At 40.8% G+C, this 23,496-nt stretch overlaps 1 protein-coding gene across 5 annotated transcripts in view; it reads right to left on the minus strand.

The window, feature by feature from the left end:
- The window catches only part of CCDC141 (coiled-coil domain containing 141), a 153,450-nt gene that overhangs the window by 44,587 nt on the left and 85,367 nt on the right, over positions 1-23,496 (minus strand). For 4 of the 5 annotated variants that reach the window (XM_074967685.1, XM_074967680.1, XM_074967683.1 and 1 more), the window contains 8 exons: positions 22,333-22,452; positions 19,927-20,118; positions 18,525-18,701; positions 13,443-13,622; positions 11,933-12,058; positions 10,772-10,960; positions 10,287-10,466; positions 7,555-7,704 (listed from right to left, as the gene is read on the minus strand). In XM_074967685.1, coding sequence (XP_074823786.1) covers positions 7,555-7,704; positions 10,287-10,466; positions 10,772-10,960; positions 11,933-12,058; positions 13,443-13,622; positions 18,525-18,701; positions 19,927-20,118; positions 22,333-22,452 — 1,314 coding nt within the window. The remainder of the gene's footprint in view (positions 1-7,554; positions 7,705-10,286; positions 10,467-10,771; positions 10,961-11,932; positions 12,059-13,442; positions 13,623-18,524; positions 18,702-19,926; positions 20,119-22,332; positions 22,453-23,496) is intronic. The other variant, XM_074967681.1, reaches the window with a different exon arrangement.

The following is a 23,496-nucleotide window of genomic DNA, read 5'->3' on the forward strand; positions in this document are numbered from 1 at the left end:
GAGACAAAGGAATAAACAGAAGCAAAGCTGGCTAGAAGGTGGGGAGAGGAAAAAGATACCCTTCAATTTATCACTGGAATCTTGTCAAGTAGGCAAGGTGCTGAGAACCCTCAGCTCCCACTAACTTCAGGAGGAATTGAGGGTGCTCAGTACCCCTCAGGAGTGCTAAGCACCTCGTAGGATGAGCCCCAAGCACCAAAGTATACCTTCCTATAAATTTGAGGAATATAACAAAATGGGGGCTTGGGGAGGGGTGAGGCTCAGTTCAAGGTACATTACAGTACAGATTATCTGCAAGGTGGTTTGCAAAATTATTCCCTGCTGAGAAAGGTCTTTTTGTTGCAAAGGTCAATTTGCAAAAAGAATTAAGTCATTTTTAATTTCATGTGCATTAGCTGCACACAGGGTTACATCCTGGAGTTATCACAAGGTCTGAGTAAGGGCAGCACATAGTTGCACTATCCTAGAAGCATACCAGTGAGTCACAATTCGACCCTGGCTCTCCTTTGTTTAGGGTAGCCCTATATCTAGCACAACTTACTTCCCTGGCTGGACTGGCTCAACTATACTGGCTGATGCACTTGGGAAGTGTGGAGGGGTGCGGATGGGAGACAAGGCAAAGCTCTGCCTGTATCCTTTCTCTGCCCCCCATGTAGACAGAAGAGCAGTAGCCCTGTAGGGGCTGTGCCCCCTTCTTGTGCACGGTAGCCCAAGTAGGCAGGTAAGGGGGATAAAAGACCTTGACACCTGCTTCAGACATTACAAAAGCATACAGGGCATGAGCTCTTGTTTTTGCCTTTGCAAGCGCTCTTTAAAAAGAAACAAAAAAGACACAAATGTCTTTGTTTTGTCTGCAAGGCTGTTGCATATTTTACACATCTGAACATAAAATTGTTTCCTTGCTTTTTAAAGGAGCATTGATCCTTTACTAGTAGACCAGAGTCTAAAAAAGAAACCCATTGCTTCTGAACTGAATACAGCACTTTCAGATACCAATGAGTCCCTGATCCTGCAAACACTTCCAGCATGTGCTTTACACACATGGTTAAACTTGTCACACTAAAATTAAGCATGTGCATAAGTGTTTACAGTAGGGTCTAAAACTGCTAATCGCAAACTGTTTTGAATTTACATTTGAAATGTGATGTTGCCGATTGGTAAACTGCAAATAATTAGGTTAGGTGGTTGCTGTTACTGTACCGTTTGACAGGCACTAACAACTGCTTCCTGCTACTGACAGATTAAGTGAAATGTTTACTGATTTACATGTGGTAGATAGCAAAGGAACTATTATTTGTTCATGTGTGCTTGTTGTTAAGAATAATATCAGCCTTACTACTGATGATTAATAAATACATTTTAAAATAATAAATTGCACTATTTTAAAACTCTTAAGAACAAACTCACAACTTTTACCCTCTTGAACTAATTCAGTGTCATTGATTTACTTGGTATCTATGTAGTTTTAGTTTTAAATGTTTAATGAAGAAAATTGGCAATGGATTAACATGTATTCAGGTACAATTATCTAAGCATTTGTACAGGAAACATCCTCTGTGCTAAGTAATAACGGAAATGGAAACTAATTAAAGACAAAGGCATCAAAGGGGCTATTTAGCATTATTTCAGTTATATTAAAATCAACATTCAGTTAGGCCACTGGGTGATTGGCTGAGTGGGTTAATGCCTATCTACTTTCCCAGCTACTTTTATGCCTTAATTGAAAATATACCATGTAATTATTTTTACAGGGGGTTTCCATTAGGTTTGAGAACCTAATGGGTTGACTGTATTTTGCAAAGCAGCTGCTCAAGAGTACTGGTGAGTAACAAAAAGAAAAGGAGTACTTGTGGCACCTTAGAGAATAACCAATTTATTTGAGCATAAGCTTTAGTGAGGTACAGCTCACTTCATCGGATGCATACTGTGGAAAATATGGAAGATGTTTGTTTTTATACACACAAATCATGAAAAAATGGGTGTTTATCACTACAAAAGGTTTTCTCTCCCCCCAAGTATGCATCCGATGCAGTGAGCTGTAGCTCACGAAAGCTTATGCTCAAATAAATTGGTTAGTCTCTAAGGTGCCACAAGTCCTCCTTTTCTTTTTGCGAATACAGACTAACACGGCTGTTACTCTGAAACCTGTCATTATGCAAGGTACTGCATTTAGCCATATGGAGTGGAAATCTATCAACTGCATGAAAAAACTTGTACAGATACAGACAGACATCATCTTCCTTTCCAAATGCAAACATATGGACATCGTACCAAAAGGACTGAAGGTACAAAATCCATTACAATCTACATACCACACAGACTATGCTGACAGCTTGTGCCACACGCTCTCAAAGAAACTGCGGAACCACCTGATCAACATCCTCTACAGCAAACAGGGAAAGATTAAGAATGAGCTCTCAAAAATGGATACTCTCATAAAAAACCAACCTTCCACACAAACTTCCTCGTGGCTGGACTTTACTAAAACTAGACAAGCCATTTACAACACACACTTTGTTTCTCTACAAAAGAAAAAGGACACTAAACTTTCTAAACTACTACATGCCACAAGGGGCCACAGCAATGGTTCCCTCAACCCACCAAGCAATATTGTTAATCTATCCAACTATACTCTTAGCCCAGCAGAAGCAGCTGTCCTATCTCGGGGCCTCTCCTTCTGCCCCTCCACCCCCACGAACATGATACAGTTCTGTGGTGACCTAGAATCCTATTTTCGACGTCTCCGACTCAAGGAATATTTCCAACACACCTCTGAACAACATACTAATCCACAGAGACCTCCCTACCAACACTACAAAAAGAAGGATTCTAGGTGGACTCCTCCTGAAAGTCGAGATAGCAGACTGGACTTCTACATAGAGTGCTTCTGCCAACGTGCACGGGCTGAAATTGTGGAAAAGCAGCATCACTTGCCCCACAACCTCAGCCGTGCAGAACACAATGCTATCCACAACCTCAGAAACAACTCTGACATCATAATCAAAAAGCTGACAAAAGAGGTGCTGTTGTCATCATGAATAGGTCGGAATATGAACAAGAGGCTGCTCGGCAGCTCTTCAACACCACTTTCTACAAGCCATTACCCTCTGATCCCACTGAGAGTTACCAAAAGAAACTATAGCATTTGCTCAAGAAACTCCCTGAAAAAGCACAAGATCAAATCCGCACAGAGACATCCCTGGAACCCCGACCTGGGATATTCTACCTACTACCCAAGATCCATAAACCTGGAAATCCTGGGCGGCCCATCATCTCAGCCATTGGCACCCTGACAGCAGGATTGTCTGGCTATGTAGACTCCCTCCTCAGGCCCTACGCTTCGAGCACTCCCAGGTACCTTCGAGACACCACTGACTTCCTGAGGAAACTACAATCCATCGGTGATCTTCCTGATAACACCATCCTGGCCACTATGGATGTAGAAGCCCTCTACACCAACATTCCACACAAAGATGGACTACAAGCCATCAAGAACACTATCCCCGATAATGTCACGGCTAACCTGGTGGCTGAACTTTGTGACTTTGTCCTTACCCATAACTATTTTACATTTGGGGACAATGTATACCTTCAAATCAGCGGCACTGCTATGGGTACCCGCATGGCCCCACAGTATGCCAACATTTTTATGGCTGACTTAGAACAACGCTTCCTCAGCTCTCATCCCCTAACGCCCCTACTCTACTTGCGCTATATTGATGACATCTTCATCATCTGAACCCATGGAAAAGAAGCCCTTGAGGAATTCCACCATGATTTCAACAATTTCCATCCCACCATCAACCTCAGCCTGGTCCAGTCCACACAAGAGATCCACTTCCTGGACACTACAGTGCTAATAAACGATGGTCACATAAACACCACCCTATACCGGAAACCTACTGACCGCTATTCCTACCTACATGCCTCCAGCTTTCACCCTGACCACACCACATGATCCATTGTCTACAGCCAAGCTCTGCGATACAACCGCATTTGCTCCAACCCCTCAGACAGAGACAAACACCTACAAGATCTCTATCAAGCTTTCTTACAACTACAATACCCACCTGGGGAAGTGAAGAAACAGATTGATAGAGCCAGAAGAGTTCCCAGAAGTCACCTACTACAGGATAGGCCTAACAAAGAAAATAACAGAAAGCCACTAGCCGTCACCTTCAGCCCCCAACTAAAACCCCTCCAACGCATTATCAAGATCTACAACCTATCCTGAAGGATGACCCTACATTCTCACAAATCTTGGGAGACAGGCCAGTCCTTGCTTACAGACAGCCCCCCAACCTGAAGCGAATACTCACCAGCAACCACATACCACACAACAGAACCACTAACCCAGGAACCTATCCTTGCAACAAAGCCCGTTGCCAACTGTGCCCACATATCTATTCAGGGGACACCATCACAGGGCCTAATAACATCAGCCACACTATCAGAGGCTCGTTCACCTGCACATCCACCAATGTGATATATGCCATCATGTGCCAGCAATGCCCTTCTGCCATGTACATTGGTCAAACTGGACAGTCTCTACGTAAAAGAATAAATGGACACAAATCAGATGTCAAGAATTATAACATTCATAAACCAGTCAGAGAACACTTCAATCTCTCTGGTCATGCGATTACAGACATGAAAGTTGCAATATTACAACAGAAAAACTTCAAATCCAGACTCCAGCGAGAGACTGCTGAATTGGAATTCATTTGAAAATTGGATACAATTAACTTAGGCTGGAATAGAGACTGGGAGTGGCTAAGTCATTATGCAAGGTAACCTATTTCCCCTTGTTTTCCTAACCCCCCCCCAAGACGTTCTTGTTAAACCCTGGATTTGTGCTGGAAATGGCCCACCTTGATTATCATACACATTGTAAGGAGAGTGATCACTTTACATAAGCTATTACCAACAGGAGAGTGGGTTTGTTTGGGGGGTGGGGGTGGGGGTGGGGGGAAACCTGGATTTGTGCTGGAAATGGCCCACCTTGATTATCATACACATTGTAAGGAGAGTGATCACTTTACATAAGCTATTACCAGCAGGAGAGTGGGGTGGGGGGAGAGAAAACCTTTTGTAGTGATAAACACCTTTTTTTCATGATTTGTGAGTATAAAAACAAACATCTTCTGTATTTTCCACAGTATGCATCCGATGAAGTGAGCTGTAGCTCACAAAAGCTTATGCTCAAATAAATTGGTTAGTCTCTAAGGTGCCACAAGTACTCCTTTTCTTTTTGCGAATACAGACTAATACGGCTGTTACTCTGAAACCGGTGAGTAACAAGTGCACCAACATTTATTTCATTTAGGTTTTGGGGACAGAGGAGCATGAAAGTAATTTCTCTCTTGCTTATGCTCTCTCTGGGTAATCCAAAGAGTAAATAAATAGAAATATCATTTTACTTAGCAGGCAATCACATCCCTTCTGCCATTACTATGATCACTGCAGAATCCTAGGAACATAAGAACGAAACCAGACGTCCATCTAGTCCAATAACCTCTCTCTGGCTGGTCTTAGATGCAGAGCCCCACAATGAAGAGAGGTGGTTCATACTGGCAGTTGGCTGCAGTGGATCATGGGGGATGAAGTCCAGGGGGAGAACCTGACCCACAGAAGAGACTGGGAGCATGAGGCACCCAAACTACGACTACTATGAGGCACCACAGTGTTACTTCAGAATCAAAATATTTCAGTTTGGGGGCATTCCGTTTTTCAATAACACCACTGAAATTCTCCCTGAAAAGTAGGCATTTCAAATAAAAAAACCCTGTTTAATCAAAAACCCAATTTTCTGCTGAAAAAACAGTTCAATGGAAAATTTTCAACCAGCCCTTCTGAGAAATGCACAAGATTCCCTTAAATGGACAATTATGGATTAACCTATTTCAACCTATGTCAATTTCTTCCTAATTTTGATTTTTGCTCTGACTGCTACCCAACGAACTGTGGATGTTCTCATTATCTACATTAAGTGGCTGACCCATTTTTAAAATCCTAACCTTCTTGACCTCTATAATGTGTAGTGTCAAAGAGGTTTTTCGTTCATTGGTTTTAAATGTTACCATGTTCCTGTTTGATGAGAACAGGGTAAATATGAGTGCCCCATTTATCTTTTCTATACCATTAATTAGTATGCATACTCTTTCTTGTCCCCTCTTATTCATTCTCAGTTTAAACTAAACAGTTCTTTCAATCTATCAGACCTCTATTCATTTTTGTTGTTTATAATTGAACCGCTATTTCTGCTAAATATGCAAGGATATTTTATTGTTATTATTTATTAGTGGTATTTGTATTACCATAGTGTCTAGGAGCCCGAACCATGGAATAGTACCCTATTGTGCTAGGTGCTGTACAAACATAACAAAGAGCTGGGCCCCTGCCACAAGGAGCTTCCAATCTAAGTAGGGTGCCCAGAACTGAACACAGCATAAAAGTTTTCAAAGCAGCATGTATGTTATTTTAAAAGAACTAACTGTAATACAGCACATTGGAAATGTGAACCTTAAATTTGTTTTGTTGACTCTGTTAAAGGTGACCTGCCAGGGGAAAATACATGGATCTTATGTCCCTTTAGTTTCTTTGTGGTGTATAAAGAAAGCCTGAAAGGTTTTGTTAAAAATAAAATGAAATAATGAAAATTTGCTTTTTACATTCAAAATCCAAGATATTTCTACCCTGGAAGATGCTATGGTGACTGGCAAAATAATGACATTCTGCTATCACAAGAGATAAAGATTAAAAATGGATCAATTGATAGGCTAAGTGACTTTTAGTCAGACTGGTTAATGGGTTTTTTTTTCCCTCCTTTCTATGTTTTGATTTTACCTCAGTGCCTAATGAACACTTGGCTGAAAGGATGTCCTGTTAAAGTCTCAACACTGCTGCAATTTAAGGGGTCAAACCACATAGCCGAGGCCCCCAAAATTCCTCCAAGACCCAAGGAAGATCAGATGTGACATTCTGATATTTCTAAAGTAAAAAATGACTAAGTGTTTTGTTTTGTCTTTTTTAATGAATGCCTTCTGGTCTTGTTTATACATAATTAAAAAAGGAGGGGTTGGTAAAAATCATTTAAAAATCCTTTGCAGATCACATTTAAACCTCTAATTAGAATGCTGATAATTCTTTTTAATGTGAGGAACGACAGTAAAGCTACATGATACATAAAATACTGCATTTGTTTGAGGCTTTACTTTAAAGACATTTATAAACCCAAGCAACTGAACTGAACCAGATTTAGATAAGAGCTATGCTGCACATCTGAACCTGAGAAAGTGCAGCTGCTATATTTGCATCCCTCTTTTTTTGTGTGAAAGCCATTAATGTCAGCATGGTAGCTTCACGTAGATTTGAACACAGGCTTGGATTTTAAACATAGGCCATAGATTTTACTGCTTGTATGTGGATCAAGGGCTGCTGGTAAGATGAAAATCTACTGTATATGTATGTGGTATTTGTGGGAATACCTAAGCCGTAACACACATTATAGCACACAACAGCTTTTAGTAATTTAATCTGTTCTTTTCACCAGACCTCATTTATCTCTTCTCTACTTGTGCAGTACTGGAAGTTGTGTGACAGTTCCTCCTCATACTTATCTGCTTTGGTTCTCCAGTTAATGCTGTCACACTCCAGAGTAGCAAGCTCCTGCTGTAGAGTCTTTACAGAAATATTAAAGCAGTTCTAAAAAAAAGAGAGAGTAGAAAATGAAATAATTATGAGCTGGATGTGCTGCCTACACAACATAGCAAACGTCTAACTCTTATGACATTGCTTACGGTTTAAAATATGGAAAATGTTTCTGCTTAATCTTAGACTTAGTCAATTAAAGTGGGAAAGTTTTCTGAGTCGATTTAATAGGGTGTCGTGGAGGGAGGAATGGTTATTACAAAGGGGGTTAAAAATCCACTCGGATGTGGCAAGGGGCGCAGGTTTTGGGGTGTTTTATCAAGGCAAACAGTGTGCACAAAAATGGTCCACTGCCTGGACACAAAATGGGGTTGTGTGACATTACCTTCTTCGAATTTTCCCCCATTTTAGTTGTGGAGGTGATCTGGGGATTGGAGCTGGCTAATAAAAGGGTGTGTTTCTGGTGCGACATCATGGCAGTGGTACAGGTTATCAATCGCCAAACTTCCAGATCACACAGGGTTATGAAGTTGGTAAGGGCATTTGTTCTACAATGCTTAACCTTCAACTTCTGTTTTTCTTCAAAGCACGTGCCGGGCATGGATAATGGCATAGCAGACGCTTTGTCTTGTTTCCAGTTTGACAGATTTTGTGAGCTTGCACCAGACACTGGCAGTGAACCCGAGCAGATGCCACTGGCTCTCTGGAACCTCGGAATGTGATGTGGTCAGCGAAATGGAGATTTTTGGCTCCAGCTTACAAGTTGTTTATTTTGTTTTCTTTTAAGGAGTCTTGTCAATTCAAGGATCCAGAGAAGGGGTTGCCTATGCAGCCCTCCGTGGAGGGTGGTTGTTGCAGTACTGGGTCAAGGACAAAGCAACTGCTGGTGCCCCTTGATGATCATACATAGGACAATGGGTTCTTTCTCCCCAGTAGGGCTTCTAGGCAGGAGGCCATTTGGAGATGTCTGGGAGCCCAGCGGGGCTTGGGGGGAGGCAGCCAAGCAAATTGCTGGTGTCTCCTTTTGGCAGATGTTCAGTGCAGTTACTCCATAGGGAGGGCAGCCTGTGACCAGATAAATGGCCTGGTAAAGGACTTAAAGGGAGGTACTGGATAAAGGAATAGAACAGAGGAGGGGGTTGGGGACTCCCCTGAGTGGTACGGCAGGTAGCCAACCCCCCCGTTCTCATAGCCCTCCTTAACCTTCTTATGAGGGTGATGGATGGTAAGGTCCAAGCCATGGGTCGGCTGGGGGATCTGGATGGAAACAAAGGGGGGCTGGTGGAAGCCCCGGAGAATTGATTTGAATAAGCATGGATTTGCCTTCACCGTACACTTTATCTGCCAGGTAGTCCCAGACATCTATATATAATAAAGTTGCGGCCTGATTAAAACCCACAACAAGTCTTCTGTCCTTCTGGCGGTGTACCCAGACAATAGAAAATGACATAAATTATGAGCTGGATCTGCTGCCTACACAACATAGCAAACGCCTAACTCTTATGACATTGCTTAGGGTTTAAAATACGGAAAATGTTTCTGCTTTATCTTAGACTTGGTCAATTAAAAATAAAATTATTTCAGAGAAAGAATATCTATCCCAGTGTGGGTAACATTAACCGTTAAGGGCTAGATTAAGACATTGCTCCTAGCCTATAGAAAGGGGAAATATGGCTGCACCACCCCATAAACAGTCTAGGACAGGAACTGTGGTTCAGAGTTGCAATTCCTGCCCTGGAGTCCCCAGGTTCTGGCCAGTCCCCTCTCCTCTGTTTATGGGGAGTAGTGGTGCCTTAGAGCCTGCTCCCTCCCTCCCATGTGCAGACTGGTAACGTGGATAACGTGTGGAGGGGGAGCATGGGAGTGCTTTGTGCCCCCTTTCTTCCCTTGCACAAATATATAGGGCAAGTGACAATCTTGCTAGGAAGGAATAATGCTTTCCTAAAACGATACCCAATTTCACTGGGAAAATGAGTCTCTGGAGGAAGGCTAGAATCCAGTAATAGGATGACATTTTTTATTATATTTCCCTGTTTGTTCTTTCACCATAATTTGTTTATAAAAGAATACGGATGCAAAACCACCTCTAAAAAGTAGCAGGAGTCTAAAACTTACATACGTTAGCAGCTGTCAAGAAATCAGCTATTAGGACCTGATCTGCACAAAGAATATCAGGGAGCAGGAAAGCAGATTTTCCATCTCCTCCCTCCAACATTGACTGTATTCACAGAACTCATAATTTAAAAACAAACCAAAAGCCAAAAACAAAATAGTGAGATTTCTGAAAAACTAAACATGTTTTCTCTGCACCACAATGATTCATAAAGTTAGTGGGACTGCTGAACAGTAAGCTCCACTGTTGAAGACTTCTTTTAGTTTGATGCAAAAGAAAAATCTGCAGATAAATCAGAGTCACTACATTAAAAATACATTTTAAAAACATAAGTGTGAAAATGCTTAACCATTTTGCTTTCTATTTTTTCTGCCCTCTTTTAGAAGAGTTATTAATGCTATGAATTAGTTTTTCCCAGGGCATTAATGAGTTGTATGCACATCAAGAAGTCAGTCAGATAGCTCTAATGCTTCAGGCTATAATATGCAATGCTAAATTTACTGATCATTCAGATATTACTTACAGAATGCTGCACTGCAGAAAGACTGTCCACTCCTAGGGTAAGAGCCAGTTTATATAGATGTCCGATATGCGTATGTTTTTCCTGAGTATTAGCAAGGTGGGCTTTAGCTTGGTGTGCATCATCAGGGATCTCACTTGTTTCAGGAATCTCCAGTTCTCCTGATTTTATGAGCCATTCCAGCTGGAATATGTTTGAAATAATTTGTTAAAGGAAGTTACACGATTCCCTTCCTCATCATCATATGTTGACATAATAAAATGTGTGGGGATAGGTCCGAGGCACAGAATTTGTGATTTAGATCCAGACTTTGAGCTCACCAGGTTTCAGAGGATTTCAGATCCAGAGTTTCAGTTCAGTCCCACAGGTGGGTAAATGTTTTTAGTTTGGGGCAAAACAAAGATGACAGGTAGTACCAGAAACAAAAAGAAATTAGTTGCAACAGGAAAAAGGTATCTATTTTTAAGGATAAAGATTATTATACTTACTTGTTCTTTGACATGATGGAATTTGACTGACTTGTTGAAAATTTCATCATATTCTGTCAACCTTTCTTTTATCCTCTGCTGAAGATGAGTAAGCTCATTTACCTTCTCAGAATTTTCTTTAACAGGAACTCCTTTTAGGCTCAGCAATTCTGATAATTTTACTGTGTATTCAACCTCAGCAGTTAGTTGCTAGCAAATAAACGCAATAAATTACTCAGATTTGCAGGAATTACTTTTCATGTATTATTTCATCAAATGTAAATTAGGGATGGGGAAACTGTCTTAGAAAAAAAATGCCATCCTCTTCTCCACGCTTTTCTGAATTTTTCCTCATTTCTAGAAGTGAACCTGAACTTTTTAGAAATGGATCTGAACCAAAACCTCAGATCCATAAACCCCTACAGTTAGGAAAGTCTGGACCAGATCTGCATTTTGAGCTGTGGACAATCAAGTTTTTTGTTCCCCACATTTTCAATTTCCCCTGTACTTCAGGATTCTAGCAAGGTCAAGAACTGTAGCGAACAATATACAATGAAAAGGGATCTTCCTGTAGTATCGACACTCCTTTCTCATTGTCAGATTGATATTAACTCGTTGGATACTAGAGACTTCACAGATGAATGTCACCTAGGATCTGGAGTTTAGAAGTGGCAAATAGGGGTGCTGTGCTAGGAAGCAAGGAGGTCTTCTGGATGCTGGAAGGCATGACAGGTGGGACTCAAGCCTGCAGAGCATGAATGAGAGGAATGGGAGACAGAGAGACTTTCCTGGAATCAGGAGTTGTAATGTGGAGGAGGTAAGAAGCTCATGTACAGAAACACCCCAGCCCCCAAGCAGTTCTGCAACTCCCCAAGCACGGAGCTGGGATGTCCTTTTTTTGCCCTTGTGCACTGGACTAATTTTTCTTCTGTATATCCAGCCTTTCCTTGTGCATCGTTCCCAATTTGCAGCTAAAATTGTAGGTGACATTCTGAGGGGTTAACACACCACAAAAGACAGTTTGCATACACAACCCTATATAGAGTATAAAATGTAAAGCCTAATCCCGCAAAGACTTTTTCCTGTGCGCAGCCCCACTGAACTCAATGTAAATGTAACTCTTTGTAGGATCAGGGATTTGCAAAGAACTTTCTTTCACTTTGGATCTCACCAATTTCTCACCTGAAACTGTTGTTTCATTTGGTTAAATTTTTGTTGTAGTTCTAAGAGAATCTGAAAGTTACTCCCAAGGTCAACTGCTGCAGCAGGTCTGAGACCCTCCTCAAGAATCATTAAGTTATGAGTAGTCTATAAGAAACAATGACACAACACATGAGTACATTTTTATCTGCATTAAACAATTTACATTTCACTGAAAAGCTCATTTTTGTAAATAAAGTAAAAAAAAATTCATCTAAATTCTGTCAGTAGAATTCCATAGAGTGATAGTACACCTGTAAAAATGGTAGATCCTAAAGATAATGTAAAGGAAGCTGCTGCCTGTCCTAAATTTGTTTTAAAATGATAAATCTCTATCTGGTGCAAATCCTCTGACATTCTGAAGGGCTACTGAAGACTCTAAGCACAGTGTAGCTGGAGAGATTCACATGCACTGGGGTGAAGGGAGGCTGGAAAAGCGACGCACAATGGAACCCCATAGTGTTTTCTCTGCAAGAGCTTGTAGAGTGGTTTAGCAATAACTAGGTTGGGGGTATCAGTGGATAAACGATTAGTCAGATGAACTGAATGCATCTGATCAAGGGAGCTGTAGCTCACGAAAGCTTATGCTCAAATAAATTGGTTAGTCTCTAAGGTGCCACAAGTCCTCCTTTTCTTTTTGCGGATACAGACTAACACGGCTGCTACTCTGAAACCTGGCTAAAACATGTAATACTGGTCGCATAGTGGACTGCAGCCATCACTGTAGCTGCTGAAGTAATCTGCAATCTGCCCCTGGGCTAGAGAAAATCCTTTTCTCATTAACCCCTCCATAGCCCATTTACTCTGGCTTTATTCACAGAACTAGGATTTGGTTTACTGGAAGTAATTAATACAGCTGAAGTAACTATTCAGCCACAATCATGCCAGAGAAATAAATGTGTGCTGTCTGGGAAGGTACATTTAAATGCTCTTCTTTTCAGTACAAATACATGATTAGAAAATTGTAATGTGCTTGTAAAAAACTAAGAAGAAACCCATAACATTTATAAGCATTCTACTTTTTTCCCCTAACACTGTCTCTTTCAACAAAATATTTGTAAGCTTAAAATTCGGTAGCGGTGTCAGAGTCCTTCCCCACACCCAAAGTTAATGCTATGCAGTATATAAAGCAGTGGTTCTCAAAATGTTGTCTTCAGCAGCATTTTATGGTGTGCATGACACAAAAATGTTAGAAAAATCAAGCAGTTTAATGCAGCAAACAGAACTCGCTGAAACTGTTTCAAAATTTGAAATTACGACCAATTAAATATTGAAAAACAATGAAAAAACAGGAAGAGTTTTCGGCATGTTTCATTCAACAGTAGCAGAAAATAAAGTTGGGGATATTAAAGGACCTATTCCATAGGGTGATCTCTCTTTCATAATCTGCAGAATTACATGGTGAGAGAACCACTGACAGGTGATAATTTCAGACTATTAATGATGCAGAAATGTTTGCCAAAGCCGTCTTCTTCAAATATGTTTCACTCACTTTTTTAAATTGCTCTTTAAATTTCCAACATTTTTGTTTGATGGACTTTACTTGATTGATATGGAGTTTCCATGTTGTCCACAGGTGCGTCAGCTCTTCCTTTTCTTTATTTAGTTTGTCAATAGTATCTTCAGTTACTTGCACAACGTTTTCCAACTTTAATATAAGATTCTTATTCACCTGGTAAATAAATGATAAATGCATTTTCATTTTCCCCAAAGAGAATAACACATTTTTTACAAGAATACAAAACAAATTTAGAGTTTTTCCCTCAACAAAATTTAAAAGAAAGCAGAAAACAATCAGTATAATCCAGCATAATCATTTTGGAAATTCCTGGTTGTTTGTGTGTGTATAAATGCAGTGGTTATAGAGGACTGGGTGGCTGAAGGGAGTGGACATTGGAGGCTGGTTCTTTGGTGCAGCAGTGACCAAGAATTATCACCTTTTGATGACTGCTTGATGGCCATGCAAAAATCAGGTGGAGTCTTCAAGACAATGCTTAATGGACAGTGTTCAACAACAGAAAAACTACCAACTGTGACAAAGTTCCTCCTCTACCTTGGTGGGTCCTGCGCTTATTGACGGATTTTGCTCGCCTCAGAGATTCACAGTAGCCCTCAATTTGGCCACTTTCGTGGCTCAAATCTGCCGTTCACTCAGATAACCTCATCATTGGCCAGCCTGGGGAAAAGGAAGGAGAACAATCTCCACAGTCTCTGCTGGCCTACCTAGTGGATCGGGGAACAGACAAGAGACCTTCCCCTCTAGTGGAACTCACAGTCCAGTTCGACTCCTCCAGTATCAAAGAGGAATGGGGGAAACCTGGGCCCACCCTCTACTCCGGGTTCCAGCCCAGGGCCCTGTGGATTGCAGCTGTCTACAGTGGCTCTTGTAACAGCTGCGTGACAGCTACAACTCCCTGGGCTACTTCCCCATGGCCTCCTCCCAACACCTTCTTTATTCTCACCACATGACCTTCCTCCTGATGTCTGATAATGCTTGTACTTTTCAGTCTTCCAGTAGTACGCCTTCTCACTCTCAGCTTCTTGCACCTCTTGCTCCCAGCTCCTCGTACACACCTCACTAACTGGAGTGAGAGCCTTTTTAAGCCAGATGTCCTGATTAGCCTTAATTAATTCTAGCAGCTTCCCAATTTGCTACAGGTGTCCTAATTAGCCTGCCTGCCTTAATTAGTTCTAGAAAGTTCCTGAGTGTTCTGGAACCTTCCCTGCTATCTCGGGGGGCGGGGGATAATCGGTGACACTGGGCGTGGCACTAGGTAACTCGAGGGGGTGGAAGACCACGAGTGTCGAGGAAGCCCCCCTGCTCTAGGCCACCAGGTAACTCAGGAGGGTGGAAGACCACGAGTGTCGAGGAAGCCCCCCCGCTCTGGGCCTGGGCTAGCCTGACCACCTCTCCCTCCTGAAAGCTGTTGTGTTATACCTTCTGATTGCGTTGTTTTGTTGCTAAGTTTTTCTTTATCTTTTTGTAATTTCTGTAATTGTTACAAATAAATTTCTTTTCTGTTTAAAAAAAAAAAAAAAAAAAAAAAAAAAAAACCTTCCCTGCTATCTCGGGGGGCGGGGGATAATCGGTGACACTGGGCGTGGCACTAGGTAACTCGAGGGGGTGGAAGACCACGAGTGTCGAGGAAGCCCCCCTGCTCTAGGCCACCAGGTAACTCAGGAGGGTGGAAGACCACGAGTGTCGAGGAAGCCCCCCCGCTCTGGGCCTGGGCTAGCCTGAACACCTCTCCCTCCTGAAAGCTGTTGTGTTATACCTTCTGATTGCGTTGTTTTGTTGCTAAGTTTCTCTTTATCTTTTTGTAATCTCTGTAACTGTTACAAATAAACTTCTTTTCTGTTTCAAAAAAAAAAAAAACCTTCCCTGCTATCTCGGGGGGCGGGGGATAATCGGTGACACTGGGCGTGGCACTAGGTAACTCGAGGGGGTGGAAGACCATGGGTGTCGAGGAAGCCCCCCTGCTCTAGGCCACCAGGTAACTCAGGAGGGTGGAAGACCACGAGTGTCGAGGAAGCCCCCCCGCTCTGGGCCCAGGCTAGCCTGAACACTTCTCCCTCCTGAAAGCTGCTGTGTTATACCTTCTGTTTGCATTGTTTTGTTGCATATTTTGGTTTATTTCTTTGAAACTTCTTGTAACTGTCACAATAAAATTCTTTTCTGTTTCAAACAAACAAAAAAACCTTCCCTGCTACCTTACCCAGGGAAAAGGGACCTACTTAACCTGGGGCTAATATATCTGCCTTTTATAACTCTCCTGTAGCCATCTGGCCCGACCCTGTCACACAACATTGTCATTAATTCACACAGTTGTTGGAACTTTCAGCAAAGAATTGAATGGGACTGAAGGAGGAACTACTTACTTATCCTTAGATGTGGTTCCCTTTGCACAAGGCTGAAACACTTGTGGGATAACATGAGGCAAACATATTCAGTACTTTTGGGTTTTTTGTCTTTGAGGGTTTTTTTTGGAGGACTCACCTCAGTGACATCATAGAAAACTTGATAATTCTCTTTACTCTTTTCCCAACTCTAGCCCAGAATTTTTCCTCTGAGGAAGGCGGTGTGTGTAAATTATATCCAGACATGGATAAAGATTTATAATACACCCCCCAAGAATATACTAGGACCACATTAGCAGAAGACATGTTGGCAGCAATAGCTAAGCCTTGGAAGAGGCAATATGTGAGAGAACATCAGCAAGGATAAACTGTGTGGAGACAGTTCTATCATCCATTTTTCTAAAAAGTCCTTTTATATTTTCCACTAGTACAGACTGCCTCTTAGTGGATGCAGAGTAAACTGTATATTGCACAAATAGAAATATGTGAGTCTAATGTGAGTAAAATGTGTCTGTGAAAAACCAGTTCTAAAAGGTTATTTTATTTTAATCACAAAACTTTTTATGCTTGCTTGGCCTTGTCCCGTTAGCTGGAGTCAGCAGTGCAGCAGACCTGTAGAGCATGTATGATTGGCACAGTTTTTACAAACTGGCTGGTCAGGCTGAACGTTCTTGATTTAAAATGAGAATTTTCCCTCTCTTAGGTAGACTGTCTGCCATAGCTGACAAGCCTCACCTGACTGGATAGGGGACACAAAGAAGTAAAGTGACTTTCCCTCGGTCACCCAGCAGAGCGAGGACTAGAACCCAAGCCTCCTGAGTCCCTGCCTCATACCCACACCACTGTACCACACTGCCTCCCCTCACAAAAGATTTTAGAGTTGAATTGATCATAATACCACCTAGCACTCATCTAGTGCTTTCTTAGTTTGAAAATATTGCACAAATACTCATCCTCGTTGGCCCCCTGTGATGTAAGGAAGTGTTAATTCCTGCATGGAGACAAACACAAAAAGGCTAACGTGACTTGCTCAGACCACACAGCATATCAGTGACAGAACTAAGCATTACCTGGCATCCAATCTGGAGACCACTGCTTCACTTAAAGACCAATGGCCTGAAACTTTTCCTGCTCTGGAGAAACCCATAAGAAGGGGATTTGGGAGAAAATGTCCATGAGGATTTCCTTGCAGACTTCCTCCCCTATTGTTCCTTTGATGGGGTGGGGTTTGCTGCATCCCCAGTGGAAAAGAAGGTAGGGCCAGCCCACAAACCTGACAAAGGCTCAGGGATCTACAGAAGGCCAGGGTTATCTGCATGGAGACCCTGTGCTTCCATAACCCCAGATGGCACAGCTCCATTAAAATCATGCTAACAGGGATCCTGACTGTGGTGGCCCCTGGGACCCTCAGAAGGCACCTCAGTAAAAGAAATAATACTATCCCTAGCTATATAATTATTTCTGCTTAAACTCCATCAGGCTGGCCTACTTGCTCCTGCTCCTGGCTTCCAAGTGTCCAGTCTACTCATGCAGATCCCAGATATGCTGACTGCCCTCCACAAGGTGCAGAAGAGGAGTGAGTGGTGCAGAGCTAGCTTTCCTCACTCACATTCTGCATGGGATGGGAGTGATCCATGAATGGAGACTATGGGAGGGATGATCTCGCCTTTAAATTGTCTACAAATGCATTTTATCCTTATGTGCAGCTGGATCAGCTGGTCACTTGCTAGCAATTCCTGCATGGCCTGAAGAGGGTTATATATCCAGGCATGCCCTACTGCACTGTAATGGAAGGTTTTCATAGGTTTTCAAATTCTGCAAGCTCAATCGACAAGAATTAGAAGGTGATAAAATGTTTAAGCTGCCTTAACTTCCTTTGAAATTTCAAGTTAAAAAATAATTGTCACCTAAGAATTTCCTCCCAATTTAACCACATTACTGTGGTTTTTCTGATGAGAAAATCAGCATGAAATATTTTGTTTTGGGTCAGTTCAGTCTGAATCAAGATATTTTGTTATATTGAGTTGACCCAAAACATTTAGTTTCAAATCGGTTAAAAAAAAAATAAAGGGCATTTTACTAGCATTGCCTTATGGCAAGTGTGGTTTGGGTCCCCTACTGTCTCCTTTGAGCCAGTCTCCCTGAAGGAGTTCATCCTCCACAATGCAGCATGGACACACAGATAGTCCTCCAAGGAGACTGGCTCATAGGAGACAATGGGGACCCAAACTATGCCTCTCCTAAGGCAATATGCTAGGGAAATGCTGTGTAATGTTGAGGAGCCTTTGGAGTGAATTCAACAAAACAAAATGAAACATTTAAATTTCAGAAATGTCAAAATGTTTTGTTTCTATTGCAAATGTCAAAATGAAATGTTTTGCCATTTCCAAATCAAAATTTTTTAGAATTTCTGTGCTGCCAAAAAAAAGAAAAGAAAAGAAAAAGAAAAACATTTTGAAATGAGAAAAAAAAAAGTCAACATTTCCCACAGGTGGAAATTCCAAATTTTGCTCAGCTCTAATTATGCCCCCCCCCCCCCGACACACAATAGAAATACTGTGCCCTGGGCAAGCTCCTGGGGGCATGGGAGTAGGATCCATAGATCTACTCTTAATTTGTCAGTAGTTATGGTAGTTTAGTGCATATTTGAAGTTATGATTGTGAATTTAACAATTAATCCTTGCTACAGTGATAACTCAGTGAACTACAGTCTCACCATATTTAATGAATTAATAAAATCATGCCCCATATCTTGAGTAGAAAGAATCTTCTTTAAAACCATCAGCCACTGAGTATCAGCTGACTCCATCACAGTCTTGTTTTCAGCTTCACTCTCTGTTTGCACAGGTTCAGATTTATAGAATTCCTTCAGACTTTGAGCCTGGTCATTTACCTGCAGAAAAATGCAAGAATAAAAATACAGGCCTCAATCTCTCAAATCAGACATGGTGGTAGATTTGAGTAATACATTAATGAACGTTTTCCATGTTTTAAACCGCATCCTCCTCTACAGAAAACTGGACAATCATAAAACAAGCAGAAGTGTGTTAAGTAACCTGGAAACCTATTTTAACAGCTGGCAAATAGGCTCGGGACTGAAATGAAAAGTTTATTATGCAACGAGAGCTTCTAAGCACACAGCAATACGTTTTTAAGTTGGTAGCAATGTGTTCAATGTCCGTCATCTATTATACAAATATTATAAGTTGCTTAGCTCCATTTAATGTGAAGTAACAAAAATTAGCATTAGACAAATACAACATGTGACAAACACAAAAAAACACTGAAAGTCAAACGTTAGGATATGAACAAGTAAATGTGATATTGTTCTTAATTAGCGTCACTAGAATTGAGAGCTTAATTGCTACGGCCAAATTTATATGAAAGATCCAGTTCCACCTCTGTTCTCATTTTAGTTTAAAACATACAAGGAAAATATTAGTGAATAGTGTTTAAGTATTTAAAAACAAGGATCCAAAACATCTAGTTCTATTACTAGCCCAGGTTTATCAGTTACCAAAAGCATGTTAGAAACGAAGGGACTGATTATGGTCTCAGCTGGGGTGGTTTACGCTTGCATCATTTTAATTCAATTTTTGCACCAATTTAACTAAACTGTTTTTTCTTTCTACCAATTTAATTACATTGGTAGAAAAACCAGACCCTAGTGTGGACACAATTATACTAATCTAAAGAAATTATATCAGTATAGCTTGGTTTTGGTTAATTTACTGAGGCAAGCTGTACCAATGTTAGCACTTTTAAAAAGATATTCACGTGAGGGGGGTTGCACTGATTTAACTACATTGGTGTCTTAAACCAATGTAGTTAAATCAGTGCAAGAACTGCATGCATGCAAATCCTTATGCTTGTGAAAATTAACTGACGAGGGCTGGACTACACACAGTTCTTGCACTGATTTAACTGAGGCCCTTTCTGAGGAAAATTACCTCATTTGGAATAGACTGCAGCCTATAGGCTGTGTAGCTAGGAGGCCTCCACAGCCTTCCCTGGGATAGCAGCCCTAGATGCTATTTTAGGCTAGGCAAAACCCTTGTTCTCTCTCCATCTTGTAAAATTACAGAGTGAAGTCCGGTAATTCAGTAGGGAATCTGTACCTCCTTCGCTGACTTTAAAAATGCAACATAAGCTTTTAGAACGTCTAGTTTTGAACTAATATTTTTGTTAAGTGTTGCCAGTTCTTCATTTAGAAGGTCAGCTTTGCTAGAGAAAGCTGCCACCTCTGCAGGTTCAAATTCTTCCACTTCATTAATAATTCTCACAGCTGCTTCCAGTTCATGTGACGTTTCCTATGAGGACATAAACATAGAACACAGTATATGGTGATTGGAAAGGGCTCGTGAAAATTCACATCCTAATGTTAATTTCTGGCAGTATTGGCTCTGTTTAACCCACCCACCTACATAGCAAAGGAACAACTCAAAATGTACATTAAATGCCAAAGCTAAACATCCCCCTCCTGTGACAGTTTTGAAACCAAACACAGAGCCTGAACATAATAAAATTTGCTAATTTTAAATGGAAAAAATGTGTGTCTGAATATTTAAAATCAGTGTAGCCACTTGACAAAAAAGCAAGGGAAATTCTCCACCTGGGAATGCTGATAGAGGAAAGGGATGTGCCATCCACAACAAAGAGCATGGTCAGTAAGTTCCCATGCAGTGCAAATCTGCAATCCCCCAAAATCAGAATAGGAGCCAAACAGCATATCATGTCTGCTTACTGTCTCCACTCCCCAAACCCAGTAGTATTTTACTATGGGTTGGTTGTGCATATTTCCTGGACATTACCACCACACTGGTAGAATCAGCCAGGATTCTGATTTTCAGCTCTACTGTGTTAGCTCACAACTCTGGGCAAGCACAAATGTTTTACTCAAGCGTTACATGTACTTGTTCTAGTGGGCCCTATAAAATCGGAAACACCTCTTCCTGAAATTAGATGTTGCTTTGATTTCACATGGAACCTAGTGAATAAATTGCCAGAAAGGACTTTGACAGCAACACTTTGTTCTCAAAAACACATAAGAACAGTCATGAATAAAATCCAACCCTAGTGAAAAGCCTAGCTAGCATTTACTGCCCTAGTATTGAAAGGATCCAGGGTTTCATTTAAATGTGAAAAGTCTGGTAAACATGATGGTAAATCATTTCAGGAAACAAGACAGAGGTTTTGCTTATGTGTTTTTCAAATGACTTCTGGATCCCAAATTTTCTCAAAAAATACATAAATACTTTAAGAAGTGAATTTATGGAATTATTGTCCTGCATGCATAATGTTCTCATCCAAAACTGCACCTGTGAGGATGGCATCAGAACTAGGAAAAGTATTTGATGCATATATTTCTATATCTAGAGGCCTAAGATAGCTTTGGATACTTTAGTCCATCTTTTGGATTCATAGCACATGGTATATTTATCTCTGACACTCAGCCAGAATGCAAGCTATATACCCTATGAAATTCCATAGAAGGAAAGGGTACATGGTGAGGATACTGTAGTCAAAGCACATTATACGGTTTCTAGAGAAAGATCACAACAGGCAAAGGAAATATCCGCGTCAGAATAGCGTTACACAAATTGAGCAGAAATGTTGGCAAAAATTATTTCATGCTCATTTGCCACAAAGAATGGCTCTTACAAATCTTCTGTTATTTTTATATTCTTGCTGAGTGTTCTTCAGAATTGCTCGTACGTGAATTTAGTTTCGGTGCTACTGCACAAACCAAATGATTGGATTATATAAACTGGTATAAGACAACGAGGAAAAAGAACAACAAGGATACTGAGTTTTCAGATATATACGCAAATTGGGACTAGTTCCGAAGAGAATACATATAGCTGCATTTTTAAAGAGCTCCCAGCTTAGCCTTGAAATATGAAGCTGGGGTGAGATTTCAACAGATTAGCAGAAAGTGGGCAGGTCGGGGGTGGGAAAGCTAAAGTAGCTTTAAGGCCCTTTTGCATGTTGTGGGGCCTATCTGGTTACAACAGCCTCCCTGCAATGATTCATGCTGTGGCGTTCTTAGAAGGCAGTCTTACAGCTGTCTCTGCAATACCTGTGCATGGACCTGGGCTTTTACACCATTCCAGCCCTTTTACCCAGCATGAAGGAACCTGAGTGGGAGAGAATCTCACAACTGGAATTTTTGATGACCACATTCTTGAACATGTAATTTTTGACATCCCAAAAGTTGGTGGATCAGTGATATACATCAAGAACATGACACTTCCAAGGGTATTAAAATCTGACTGTGTTTGGGTCTTGAGATACTAACAGAGGATAGGATGATACTAAAAAAAGGTAGGGCTGAGATGAGAATGGAGAGTACCCTAACTGTAAGAATTACCTGCTTGCAGTTTTAGTTATATTATTGTTGATGGACTATAAGATTTAATTAAAATGAAGACCTATTTTCCTTCTAAGGAAACATGCCCATCCCCAGCTATTACTTAGGGTAATAGCATATGAAAAGGTTTTTTTTTGTTTTTTGGTTTTTTTACCTTAGCTTGATTAGACAGTTCTAGGTATTCATTCAAAACTTTCTCCGACTCAGTCAAACAAGAACCAGGATCCATACTGATTGCAAGTATCGGACTGATTTTTTTTATTGACAATGATACCTTTAGTTAAAAATATAATATATACATAATTATATTAATTTACATCATTAGGCATAATAAAAACATAAACTTGCATAGAACAAAGTGAGGGAACAGACATAGCTCTTGGCATTGTACCACTTTGATTTCAGGAAATACAGAGGATGCCAAAAACAAAAAAGCCAACCAACCAACCAAATTATTCTATTTCAAATCTAATTAAAAGGTCTGGTGTGCACTTGGGACAAAGGTTCATGCCTGCTCTCTCTCATTTTATCTAAATTGTTTTTCTCTCACCCTAATTAGTCCAGCATTGTTATTTTAATAAGTTTGAAGCTTCACAATGTTATAATCTAGAATTTACTACCTTTAACTGAATACTTTCAAGATACCTTATGTTTTAAAAAAGTTTGTTTTATAGACTGGGCCATTTAAAAAAATAAAGCATCTTTAAAACTTCTCTAGCAATCTAAAAGGTCTTTTTTCTGCAGATACGTGCACATAACTTCTCTTAATGACAACAAGAGTTGTGCATGTATGCTGGCAATAGGATAGGTCATGAAGAGCAGCTTCAGATGACTCTATATGTGGTATACATAGCCACCGCTAGGAATGTGAATTCATGTTTACCATCCATTTTAAAATGTGGCTTCTGAATTTGGTCCAGGAACTGTATGTGCCAAAGGGAGCCTAATTTAGCACCAGATCCTTCAGAATGCTTGGCTTTAATGGGAGGTTGCAATGGGAAGTGTTTTACTTGGGAGGGTGAGACACTGGGAAGCATTCTGTGAGGAAAGCTGAGATCTTTTGGCTCAAATGTTCAAAATGTCCTCCAATTCTGGGTGTCTGGGGGGGGGTGTGTGTGCCCAAAACTGAGGTATCCAGAATCAGAGACCACATATGAAAATGTGGGGCTAAAAGTGATGAAGTTGAAAATAGTTACATTTAGAGAATTCATTTGATTTAGATTCACATTTTCCTAGTGAGGCCTTTTGTGCAGGACCAACAGAAGGTACCAGTGAGTCTTTTCTTCTCGACTATTTAAACTATGCAGTATGTTCATCA

This window comes from Natator depressus, chromosome 11 (genome assembly GCF_965152275.1).
Source record: "Natator depressus isolate rNatDep1 chromosome 11, rNatDep2.hap1, whole genome shotgun sequence".
NCBI lineage: Eukaryota > Metazoa > Chordata > Testudines > Cheloniidae > Natator > Natator depressus.